This window comes from Alosa alosa, chromosome 8 (genome assembly GCF_017589495.1).
Source record: "Alosa alosa isolate M-15738 ecotype Scorff River chromosome 8, AALO_Geno_1.1, whole genome shotgun sequence".
Taxonomy (NCBI): Eukaryota; Metazoa; Chordata; class Actinopteri; order Clupeiformes; family Clupeidae; genus Alosa; species Alosa alosa.
In genome coordinates, this window is record NC_063196.1 from 4,200,987 (window position 1) to 4,213,312 (window position 12,326).

Here is a 12,326-nt window from a genome sequence, read left to right on the forward strand (position 1 = left end):
GAGCAGTGAAAGCCGTTCTGATAAAGCCCTTGTCAAGTCAAGTCAAGTCAAGTCAAGTCGGCTTTTATTGTCAATTTCTTTACATGCACTGGTCATACAAAGAATTGAAATTTCGTTTCTTACTTTCCCATGCAGACATAGACATGCTTTAAATACAGACATAGACATACTATAGACATAGCCATAGACAATAAACATTAAATTAAAGTGCAAGACTGAAATATAGAACATGTATGTATCAAAATAGAAATATAGGACATATATATATAAAAAAAATAGAGGTAGTTGTGTTGTATATTTATATAGTCTTAACAGTTACATGAAGTTTAAACTTGTGCTTGTGTGACCTGTATATTTACATTGATATGCAGTATGCAGTAATTTCAAGTATATCAGGCTTGATGTGAAGCAGCAACACGTTAGGGCTTTGCCAGTCACAGTGCAGTTCCACAGGGGTGTGTTGGGGAGGGGGGGGGTAGACAGGATCCTAGTTTCCTAGGTTCCTGGCTGGCTGGTGGGTGGGGGGGCTGTCAGTGATGGGAGAGTGGGTAGAGTGTTCAGCATCCTGATTGCTTGGTGGATGAAGCTACTTGCCAGTCTGGTGGTGCTTGAGCGGAGGCTCCTGTACCGCTTCCAGAGGGCAGGAGGCTGAACAGTTTGTGTGCAGGGTGGGTTGTATCCTTGACAATCATTAGTGCTTTGTGGGTGAGGCGGGTGGTGTAAATGTCCTGCAGGGAGGGGAGTGGTGCTCCAATGATCCTCTTAGCTGTGTTAACAGTGCGCTGGAGGGTCTTCCTGTTCTGATCTGTGCAGCTTCCGCCCCACTTGTCTTGTCTTGTCTTCTTCCTCACAGAGCTTTCTGCCTTGCTCTAGATGTTGTGGAAGAAATGAGCATCTAATTGCTTCAGTGATCTATTGTAATTTCATCACGGAAAGCTGTGAGCCGGGATGAAACTGAATCAATGGTGAATCCAAAATTTGGCAGGGGAAAAGGCTCGACGTTTGTGGTTTTCTATCCTCGAGCGAGTGGGTTTCTTTTAGTCAGACTTTTTTTTTCGGCAAACAGAAGCGCTCGGCTTTTCCAAACGCGTTCTGATGGGGATGTCACATCGAGGGCCAGATGGGCATTCCTCCACATGCAGCGCTGCGATTCTCACAATCACTCTCGCACAAGTGTCCAGAACCCATCAGCCGATTGTGACCCGGCACGAGGGTCCCCGCATTCCGCTACAATGTGGCATGCAGTGGATATGTGTGCTCTTTTTGTATGGTGGAAGAATGCAGGGGGTCGGGGAAGGGGTTATGGGTGATCCCTATGCAGGGGAGCAGATGGTCGATAGGAGATGCACACACCCTCAAACACACACTCACAATGACACACACACACACACACACAGACTGCAGAGACTGCAGGCACGCACACACACAGCCACACAAAAGGAACGCTAGTTGAGGGGGCCGCCATTCAGATCATCTTGTCTGATTTTTAAGGGCGCACAAAAGGTCACAAATCCCCCTCCCGCCTTCTTCAAGGCCACTTCATACTGCGGGACTGAGCCCATCGGCTGCCTATTAGCTCTTATTATTCATGAACACTGCTGGCCTCATCTAGTCCACAGTGATATTCACTCCAATGACTCAGCCATGCGCTTCCCATGCTTTTTTGTTTTGGCGGTTGCTGTTGTTGTTTTGTTTGCTGCTGTCCTTGTTATTGATTCACAAGGCCAAATAGTCACCCTGGAAGAGGTAAAAACAGTGGCTGTGTGTTTGTGTGAATGGGAGCGCCAGCCTGAGACGTCAGCAGCTAAGGAGCCTGTCGTGCGCATCTGCCGGCTCTGATGAGGAAGGGGGGGGGGGGGTGATGGGGGCAGGGATGTGTGTAGAGTAGTGGGGGGTAGTTGGCTACTCACTGGGCATTGTGTGTAAATGGACACCCACCACTACACAGACCCAGACATACACATCCACACAAGCAGCAGGATGGGCGTTTCTCTGCTTAGCTAGCGGAACAGAGGTTTGCTAAGGTCCAGCGTGACCTCTGACCCCAGCTGTCTCTCTCAGGATACGCTCTCCCCTCATAAGAGGATGGGGGGGGTTAGGGGAGGTTTTGTAGGCATGAGACACTCAGGCAAACATAGTGAAAACTAATTAAACCAGCACAGAAATGCAAAGAATGAAACTACCCTTTCCCCAGTAGCACTATAGCACTAATGAAACCCCTCAAAAAAGGGTGACCGAGAAATCATGCCAACACAGCACACGAATGTCCTCTTAATTGGATAGTTTTACGGTGTCCAATTACCATTTTTTACTTGAATAGTTGAGAGTAGTGTGTATAACATAATATGGCTCGGGATCTCAGCGAGATAAAATAAACATTGGGGGAGAATGAAGCGTGCTCTTGTGGAGAGCGTGGAGCCGTACGTCATGGAATGTGAGGGGCGCAGGGAGACTGTTCAGGGGTGTTTAGATTTGGGATGGGAGGCTGTTTCATGGGGTTCTTTTGGGGCTCGGGGGTTGTGAAAGGGGTTCTGACCACCACACACACACACACACACACATACACACAAGGCTAGCTATGTTACTAACACATGCTCCTCCCCCTTCTCTGTGTTCCCCTCAGATGAGCGACGGAAAGCGCAACAGCTGTGTGTGAGCGAGCAAGTAAGAGAGAGAGAGAGAAAAAAAGAGAGAGAGAGGGAGAGGGAGAGAGCACGGGGAGCCACTGAAGAGTTAAGAGCTCAGTGCTGAAGAGAACGGTCCCGAGAGAAGCAGCTCTCAGCACAGCACAGACGGAGAGACACTACAGGAGGGCCTACTTAAGGACACAGAGGAATATGCACGGATTACACTCATCCTGAACACAGGAGTTGTCGCTGGCAATAGAGAAAAATAAGTGAGTTTGATTTCACTTCACTTTTTTGTTTTAATGTAAAATTTCTTCTGTGTTTGACTTGGCTTCATTGACTTGGACTTGTTTTACTCTTTAGATGCGATGTGTTGTTTATGTCTCTCTCCTCCTGTTGTGCTTTCCTCTCTTTGACTCAGATCAGAATGGGAAACACAGACAGCCAGTACAGCAGCTTTATCCTGCCGGGGAAGCCCAGGCCGTGCTCCATGAAGCTGCACGGCTCCAAAGAGCAGGTCCTCTCCCCGCACAGCTGGTGGAGGGGCACCGAGGTGGCCAACGGCTACAAGAGCCGCGGCACGGGCCGCAGTGTCCTGTCCCCTCACAAGAGCAGCCAGCCCTACCTGTCGCGCCACTATGACTACGTGAGCAAGGGCACCAAAGGGGGCGCCGGTGAGCCCCAGCGGCCCTCGTCTCCACTGAGGTGCGGGAGGGGCGGCTGGGACGGAGGCTACTCCGCGTACGGCCAGCTGGGAGGTGGGGAGGGGAGCGCGGTCCAGACGTCCGAGGAAAGGACGGAGGGGGCGCTGGATCCGCTGGCGAGCAGGAGCAGCCCCAAGGTGCTGTTCAGCCAGGACGGGAGCCTGCGGGTGGAGTTCAGCAAGACTCGCGTCCAGCAGGAGGAAGAGGAGGCGGATGAGGAAGAGGAGGAGGTGGCGAAAGACGCGACGGCGGCGCCCCGGGCCAGTGCCCAGAGCCACGTCGGCCTGCGCACCAGCAACGGCAGCTCGCTGAGCTCGGAGGGCTCCTGGTACGACTCGCCCTGGGGCGCCGGCGGCGAGCTGAGCGACAACGTCTTCCACCCGGGCGGCGGCAACCCGGCGGCCGACAACACCAGCAGCAGCGGCTACGCCACCTTCTCGTCCACCTCCACCCGCCACAACGACAGCGGCAGCAGCGGCCGCCATGACACCACGTGCTCCTCGAATGCCAGCGGCGGCTTCGGCGGCTTCGACCCGCGCCTCCACGTCCACCAGTATGGCAGCCGCGGCTACCTCCTCAGCAACGGCTACAACACCTGCTCGTCCGGCCGCACGGAGGACAGCGGCATCGGGGACTCGCTGGTGGCGCTGCAGGCCGACCACCGTGAGCTGGAGCGGATGGTATCGGCGCCCGTGTCCCTCTCGGCGCACCGCAGCACGCCGAGCCTGACCAACCCCTTCCCCCTGCCGGCGTCCACGCTGCCACCGCAGTTCCAGGAGGGGCCTCTGGCCCACCACAGGGCGTCCATCGCCTCCGCGCTGGACTCGGCTGGCACACAGCGCGAGTGTCCGGACCCCGCCGGGACGCAGTATTCCTCGCTCACGCTCCCGTGCCGCAAGGCCGCGCCAAGTGTCACCGCAGGGACCAACGCCAGGAAGGACTCGCTGAAGAGCCGCATCAGGAGGCTCAGTGATTGGACGGGGAGCCTGAGCAGAAAGAAGAGGAGGCTGCAGGTGAGAGGGGGCTTCTGGGAAGGTTTGGGTTAGAGGGGGCCTGCAGCTGCAGGAGGATTGCACTACATGAGGGTCGATTCAAAACAGGTTATCGCATGTTAAGCCGTCATGGCCCATGAGCATCAGCACATCCTGTTACCCTTATACCGCTGAAGGCATGTTTTGAGGTACATTATGTGATGAAGCGTACCTATATGCATACTTTTACTTAAAAAAGAAAGCAATGATGAGAATCTGCTGACATAATACATCATATTATGTAAAGCATGCAAGCTTCATGTTCATAGTAGCAAAGGAAGGGCAAGTTGTACAAAGCACACTGGGTGCTTATGATGAATGTTTGTGTGAAGCAGAAACTACTGTGTGACCCAGAATGGTATGGAGGGCAGGAACAGGACCGGTTAGTGGAGTAGGCGTTTTCACAAGGTGCCTCCAGGTGTTTGACTCCAGGTGTTTGTGCTTCCACAGCAGCTTGCTTGGGCTGTTGGAGAAACACTTCCTGTGTGTCGTTAACAGTCTGTTGACAACATCTGACCTCCCCTTAGCCACACAGTGTTAATGTTAAACAGTCACATGTGAAAGGCAGCTCCAGTCTTTATAACCCACCGTCATGTCTCGCTCTCTCTCTCCCCCTTTCACCCCTAAAGGACCCCAGCTCCAACGAGCCCACGGACGCTTTCAGGCCCAACGGCCTGACGACGGACCCCCAGACCAGCGCCTCGTACTGGGGCCTCAGTGTGGCCCTGCAGCCCCTCCCTGGCCCCTGCTTCGGCTCGTCCCTGGGCCTCCATCACAGCCAGCAGCAGCACGCCCAGAGCAACGCACTGAGGCAGAACATCTATGAGAACTTCATGCAGGAGCTGGAGACAGGAGGCGGCGGAGGTGGAGGGATGGGGGCCGAGACGTCGGAGGGTGAGGGGGAGCAGGGGGAGGCTGAGCAGGGGGAGAGCAGCAGCAGCTCCCTGGGCTCGCTGGAGCAGCTGGACCTGATGTTTGAGAAGGAACAGGGGGTGGTGAGGAGAGCCGGCTGGCTGTCCTTCAAGCCTCTCATCACCCTGCACAAGGACCGCAAGCTGGAGCTGGTGACCAGACGCAAGTGGAGGCAATACTGGGTCACCCTCAAAGGTACAGCGATGTGGGACCAACATGTTAGCAATCACCTGAAATGTATCTATAACACCTTGTAAAGTATTGTAATTAAATGTGTACTTTTTACTTCAACTTAAACTCAAAAAGCGTTTGTTGAGAGATAAACATGACATTATTAGATGGAGCATATGCAGACTCTTGAGTTGGACATGCACTAAAAATCCTCTCACACTCCTGTCCTCCTTTCCTTCAGGTTGTATGTTGCTCTTCTATGAGACTTACGGGAAGACCTCCTCTGAGCAGGACCTCTCCCCATGCTACGCTCTGCTCGCAGAGGACAGCGTCGTCCAGGCCGTTCCCGAACATCCTAAGAAGGAGAACGTTTTCTGCCTGAGCAACGCCTATGGAGATGTCTACCTCTTCCAGGTTTGTTTGTTAGTCTCCGCCTCGGTGCTGTCGTGCCACCCTTACATGGTTCCCAGCCGTCAATACTACCGTTGTTGACAACGTTCAGTGACTCATGAAGGCATCTTAACGAGTAATCAGAAGTGACGGTAGGGAAAGGCCGAGGTTCGCTGCTAACTGCATTCTTGGCTCGTGCGTCGATGTTTTAGCGGATTGGGAGGGAGGGTGTGGTGAACTGCGCCCTGAATGAACACAACAGCCCCAAAGCTTTTTCCCAAATATTTCCGGGGCTGGCTCACCGATGCCTTGGGATGGGCACTGTCCCTCAGAGCGCTCAGGCTAGGTATGCGCCCACGGATGTGGCACGTGTTGTAACGAGGCAGAGCACGCGATGGTGTTTTGATTGAGATTGTGTGTCTTATTACTATAGGCCACGGCGGTTCAGATCTTTGTATAGTAAAATGGCATGGCCTGTCCTTTCCTGTGATTGACCTTGACATTTCATTTCATTGTGGCCACTCTCAAGCGGTCCTCACGTGGAGTTGTTCTGAATACAGTATGTCCGAGACAGAAGGGCCGTGCAAATTCTCTGCAGGTTTTTTCAGATGTACAGTCTGAGTGGTCAATCTTCTCTGGCTGTGTTTATCTTTATTTTCCTTAAACTCGTTTAGGCTCAGAAGCTTCTTTGTTTGCTGTCTGACCACTCAAATCAACCACATGGATGGGGATGGTGTGTGTGTGTGTGTATGTCCGTATGTGTGTGTATGTGTGTGTGCGAGCGTGCGTGCGTGCGTGCGTGCATGTGTGTGTGTGTGTGTTGGGAGGGGGTCTGGAGTGGTGCCGTCGTTATGGCTTCATTTGTCGCCATTGTGTTCGATAATGACAGCGTTGGCCTTCCGCAGGCCCTTCTCTCGTTCCCAGCTCAGGGACCTCAGCACAGTCACGAAACCGCCACCGCCAGGCGGGCGAAACGTGTGGCTCCAGGCGGACGGCCCAGGGAGAGGGAGAGGGCCTTGTGTGTTCGTTGGCTGGACACAGCGTTGGACGTCTCCAGCTTTAATGTCTTGGAGAAGAGAAGAGGGGCCCTGTCTCATGCTGTTACTTGCTCCTCACACCGTTTTATGGGCCTGAAAATAGCCATTGGAGCCTCCGCTGATTCACTTACGCGGTGTTTACACCGGCACACAAATCACATTGTTGGCATCACCGCTGACCATTGCCATGGAAACAGAGAACATTTGCAATGTTGTTCCGACCGTCTTAGTTTGTGCATGTGAGTGTGTGTAGTCAGGGTGTGCCAGGGGGTGTTATGTTGCTCTTCACATCTGTGTGTGTGTGTGTGTGAGTGTGTGTGTGTGTGTGAGAGAGAGAGAGAGAGAGAGAGAGAAGAGAGAGAGAGAGAGAGAGAACCTAATGTCCAGTCAAGAAACCCTGGCTACTCAACAAGCCTTGAATCCCTTGTAGTGATCTCACCTGGTGCACAGCCCTGTTGGAAAATAGGCATTTTTTGCTGTCGAAACTCTGTTCTCCGATGTCGATGTTCTCTTCTTGAAGGGTTCTTGTAGACAAGGCTGACTGTTGATTCTGCCGAGAGCTGTATGCCAAGAGGAAACCACACATTCCACTTGTGCGGTTTCATGTAGGACTAAGATGATGAAATGAAATGGCACCATGAAATCAGACTAGGGGCCCAAAAAAACCTAAAACACAAGTTAACAAGTTAACTCCCTTACTGTCTGTAAGAATATGTTTACAAGAGCCTTTTACCAAAAGTAGATTACTATATAGTCAGCCTACACCAAAGCCTATTTGCTATGTGCACTGTGACAGTGACACATTGGTATAGTTGCACCTAAACTGCTAAATCCTCTCCTGGCTAAATCAGTCAAAGATTTAGCCTTGAAAACAAATCCCAAAAGCTGAAAACCTAACTGGCAGACTTAGACTAAGACTTCTTTCATGAATCCTTATTTTGGACAAATCAAGGAATCTCTTAATCTCTATCTTACGGTTTTCTCCCCCCTCTCTGTCACTCTCCCTCCATCAGGCTGCGAACCAAACGGACCTGGAGAACTGGGTGACAGCCATGCACTCTGCCAGCGCGTCGCTGTTTGCCAAGCGGCAGGGCAGAGAGGACACGGTGCGCCTGCTGCGCAGCCAGACCCGAACCCTGCTGCAGAAGATCGACATGGACGGCAAGATGAAGAAGATGGCTGAGCTACAGCTGTCCGTCGTTAGTGACCAGAAGAACAGGAAGGCCATTGAGAGCCAGGTGTGTGTGTGTGTGTGTGTGTGTGTGTGTGTAGGCGTCACAAGATGAAGGGCCCAGCCTTGACTAAACCATTCAAACTAGCGGTTAAGTAAAATTGGTCAATTAGGTGATTTATGTCTTTGAGGGAATGGAAGCCAGACCGCCTCCCAAACCCCCCCCCCCCCCCCCCACCTGGGCCCAAAGACATCCACCTGCAGCCCAGCATACAGCCCCTGCCCTATACCCGCTAATCGCTAATGTCGCCCTCCCAGGCAGGTATAAACATGAGACGAGACATGCACTTTTAACAGTATGGCTAAATATAGGGACAAATTACTGCTTGACAGCATTTTCAAAATTGCTGTCAAACCCGCAGCTATTTTGTTAAGCCATTAGTATATATGTTATTCTCCATATTCTCACTAATGAGTCCAGCATTAGTCCCTCCTAAGTCATGGTTGTCATCAAAGAGCTCAGTGTTTTACTGGAACTGTAGATGAGGGGGCACCTCAAGACTTAGATGTGTTGACAACAGGGATACCTCAGTGGCTTATCAACAGCAGGCTCCTACAATTGTTCACTTAAAGCCAGCTTTACTGGAAAAAACCCAGTCACTGTAGTTAACATCTAGTTCCTGTCAAACGCTGGCCTGGGGACAGGTCAGTGCGGTTTGCTAGTGCATGGAGAAGATCAAACCAGATTGCCAGGGATCCCCCTTCTCCTTCTCCTCCTCGATGGCTTTCATTCTTCTGGGCTCCAGGCCCACTTTGATGTCCTTTGATGTCCATGTAACCCAACGCCAGGGTGACCGCGAGGACCCCGGCCTGGGGCCCCACCCGCCTGCATTAAGCCATAAGCTACACTCATTACAGCCTAATTCACATCTGCCGTAGGAATGAAAGACCAGGGGTCGGAAAGGAGAAACAGAGGACATAGTTTTCTCTCCTCCTGTCTCATTCCATCAGAGCCCGTTATGTAACAGCAGTGATGTAATACTGTTTCACTTGGCTGTTATGAGATCTTTATCAGACAGCCATTGTTAGGCTTATATGACATCAATACTCCTTGTAAATAAGCCTTAACAGGCATTGGCATTCTTGTGTGTTGCCACATGTGCTCCCAATGGAAAGACAGCTCTAGTACGCTCTAGTGCAGTGATCAAGAGGCTTGTTTTCATCAGATATGCTTAAAGCTGGATGTAACGAAGCTGTTGTTGTTCAGCCGAACTCGGCTCATGTTATATGACCATCTGCAGAGATGCACTGTGAGAGGAACCACGGTTGATTCCTTAAGTACACATTTTTGTGCCTTCAGTACATATCTAGCACTGCCCAGTTCAAAGCCAAAGTGCACCCAGCACACACGCCTACTGGCGTAAGCCTGAGGGATAATCCTGTGAATACACGCAGCCAGTCTAGGTCTGTGGCCTAGTGGTGAAATTGCAATTAAAAATTGATCCGAGTTGTTTTCTCAGTCAGCTGACCCATAGGAAAACCAGTGCATGATGAATATGGACCTAACAAGTGTCAGAATGTGCTATGTGTTATACTATTTTGTGGAATTTACCCATCTACGACGTCTAGCTCAGCCAAATGTAATGTAATGTAATCTACTGTATGAACAGAATACCATTCAAAATGCATGACTCTCGGCAGGTTGTTCTGATTGACTAAGATCATTTTTATAGCTGCAAATGGCAAATCATTTTAGGGTGCATCCCTACTGCTAGGGGCAGTCGTGGCCTACTGGTTAAGGCTTCAGGCTTGGAAGGGTTGCTGGTTTAATTCCCGAACAGTGAAACGACTGAAGTGCCCTTGAGCAAGGCACCTAACCTCTCACTGCTCCCTGAGCGCCGCTGTAGCAAGGCAGCTCACCGCTCTGGGTTAGTGTGTGCTTCACCTCACTGTGTACTGTTAACGGTGTGCTCTGTTTGTTCACTAATTCATGGATGGGATAAATTCAGACCAAATTCCTTGTATACGCAAGTATACTTGGCCTAGAAACCTGATTTACATTTACATTTTTACATTTTAGTGCATTCAAAAAAGTTTAATGTTAACATTCAGATTTATATTCAGCACACTCAGACCTTCAAAAAAGTATAGTTTTGTCGGGAGGTGGAGGGGGTGCATTGCGATCCTTTCTGCCTCGTGGCCTAATGGTCTATGTTGTGGTTTATGAGCGTCCGTTGTACTTCTACTGCTTCCACTGTTGTGCCCTTGAGCAAGTCACTCGTATGGAGAACACAATGGAGTCACTAAGACACTAGAATGGAGAATGGCCATTGTAATATAGTTGAAGTATGTAAGTCACTTTGGACAACAGTGTCTGCTAAATTAATACATGTAAGTAAATGTGGTATCTTGACCCCCAGATCCAACAGTGGGAGCAGAACCTGGAGAAGTTCAACATGGACCTGTTCCGCATGCGCTGCTACCTGGCCAGCCTGCAGGGCAGCGAGCTGCCCAACCCCAAGAGCCTCCTGGCCGTCGCCAGTCGCCCATCCAAGATGGCGCTGAGTCGTCTGGGCATTTTCTCTGTGTCCTCCTTCCATGCCCTGGTGAGTAGCCCCAGCGTCTCCGGCTGAATGCACGCGCCAGAGACACTGGGCACTTTTTTAAGGCATATTTCCCTCAATCTAGTTAAGATTTCAGGCTCCTGTGGTTCATCAGCGTTAATTTGATGAAAATAAAGACGTTTCTAAATCTAAATGTGTGTGTGTGTGTGTGTGTGTGTGTGTGTGTGTGTGTGTGTGTGTGTGTGTTATTCAGATATGCACTCGTGATGAAGCTACGTTGCGGCGGAGGAGCCGATCCCTCTCCCGCAGGACAAGGAATAAGAGGGGCCTTTTCTCCTCGCTCAAGGGGCTGGACAGCCTGACCAAGCGCAACGGCCGAGACCAGAAACAAACCTCTACACAGGTATGGACAGCAGGGAATACACACATACTAACACACACATGACACACACACAACACACACACACACACACACACACACACACACACACACACACAAACACACACACACACACATATGGAGAGAGAGAAGCATCAGAGAACACACACACAGGCACATGTATGCATACATACATGTATTAACCACCAACAGAAGTCTTCTTTACTGGTAAGGGCCCAGAAGAATTCATTCGCACACACACGCAGCAGTCACCAGTAGAAACTGGTTTCAGCAGCAGGAAATACGCAGGTCCAGGCAAACATTTCACCTGACAGCAGAAAACAGCCCATCTACTCAGTGGGCCAGAGGACAGGACGCACGTGCAGAAAAACGACTTAGTCGAAAATATGAGCTGAAATGCATAACCGAATGATTATCATGAGTGGTGTTTTAGTTGGATCGCTGGAATGTTTGGGTAAATTGTAAAACAACAGGCGCATTGTTTGTGGTTGAAATCTGATTTCAACCAGTCAGATTAGGTCTGATCTGCCTTTGGCTTTGCAGACTCTCTCTCTCTCTCTTTCTCTCTCTCTACCCTTTTATCACTATTATAAACAGTCTTTTACAGGAGACCTCTGGACTCCTAATGCTGCGGCACGTTTCGTTACTGTGCGGCCCCTCTGTTTGGAGCCCCAGCCTCTGTGTTTGATAAATAGCTTTTTAAAGCGCTGCTCCCTGGAATGCCTTTCAGTTCACATCATGGGCCGTGACCTGTAAATTAGGTGCAGTGTTTTCACTCTTCGCCCAAGGAATTAGCGGCTGTGTTTTTTTATATTTAGATGGCGGAGTGTGTCTGTGTGTGTGTGTGTATGTGTGTGTGTGTCCATGCATGGGTGGGGGTGATTGGAAAACCATCTCACGTGAATGCTGAGAGGTAGTCCAGTAAGGGATTTCTTTGTCCCGCTGCTGTGCAACTCCAGTGTGTGCATGTGTGCTGGCTGTCTGCGCTCTTGATAAATGCCCGGCCAAGAGGCCTCTATTTTTGGCACGTGCTGGACGCCTGGCCTCCCTACTCCAGGGCTGTCTGAGAGATGAGCCCCTAAAGCCTGGGTTCGTGCAGTGCACTCACAGCCAATCGCAGAGCTCACACTCTCTCTAATTGCGGGGTGCAGTCGTTGTTATGTACACAGACGGATGTGCTCTAAGCTGTCTTTATGTGTCTGCCCTTCATGCTCACACTTGGCACTTGGCTAAAGTCAGACACCAAAAAAAAAAAAAAAAAAGTTCAAAGTATTAAGACTCTAAAATATATTCTTCCTTTACTGCAGTGGTGTAATCTA

The 12,326-nt window shown here is 50.7% G+C and overlaps 1 protein-coding gene across 1 annotated transcript in view; it reads left to right on the forward strand.

Annotated features, from left to right (window-relative positions):
* Positions 1-12,326, forward strand: part of LOC125299785 (rho guanine nucleotide exchange factor TIAM2) — a 46,231-nt gene that overhangs the window by 16,210 nt on the left and 17,695 nt on the right. Inside the window, exons 2-8 of the mRNA XM_048251227.1 lie at positions 2,624-2,896; positions 3,049-4,344; positions 4,992-5,469; positions 5,687-5,859; positions 7,886-8,110; positions 10,464-10,649; positions 10,861-11,010. Of these exons, the coding sequence (XP_048107184.1) occupies positions 3,055-4,344; positions 4,992-5,469; positions 5,687-5,859; positions 7,886-8,110; positions 10,464-10,649; positions 10,861-11,010 (2,502 nt within the window). The 5' untranslated portion in view covers positions 2,624-2,896; positions 3,049-3,054. The remainder of the gene's footprint in view (positions 1-2,623; positions 2,897-3,048; positions 4,345-4,991; positions 5,470-5,686; positions 5,860-7,885; positions 8,111-10,463; positions 10,650-10,860; positions 11,011-12,326) is intronic.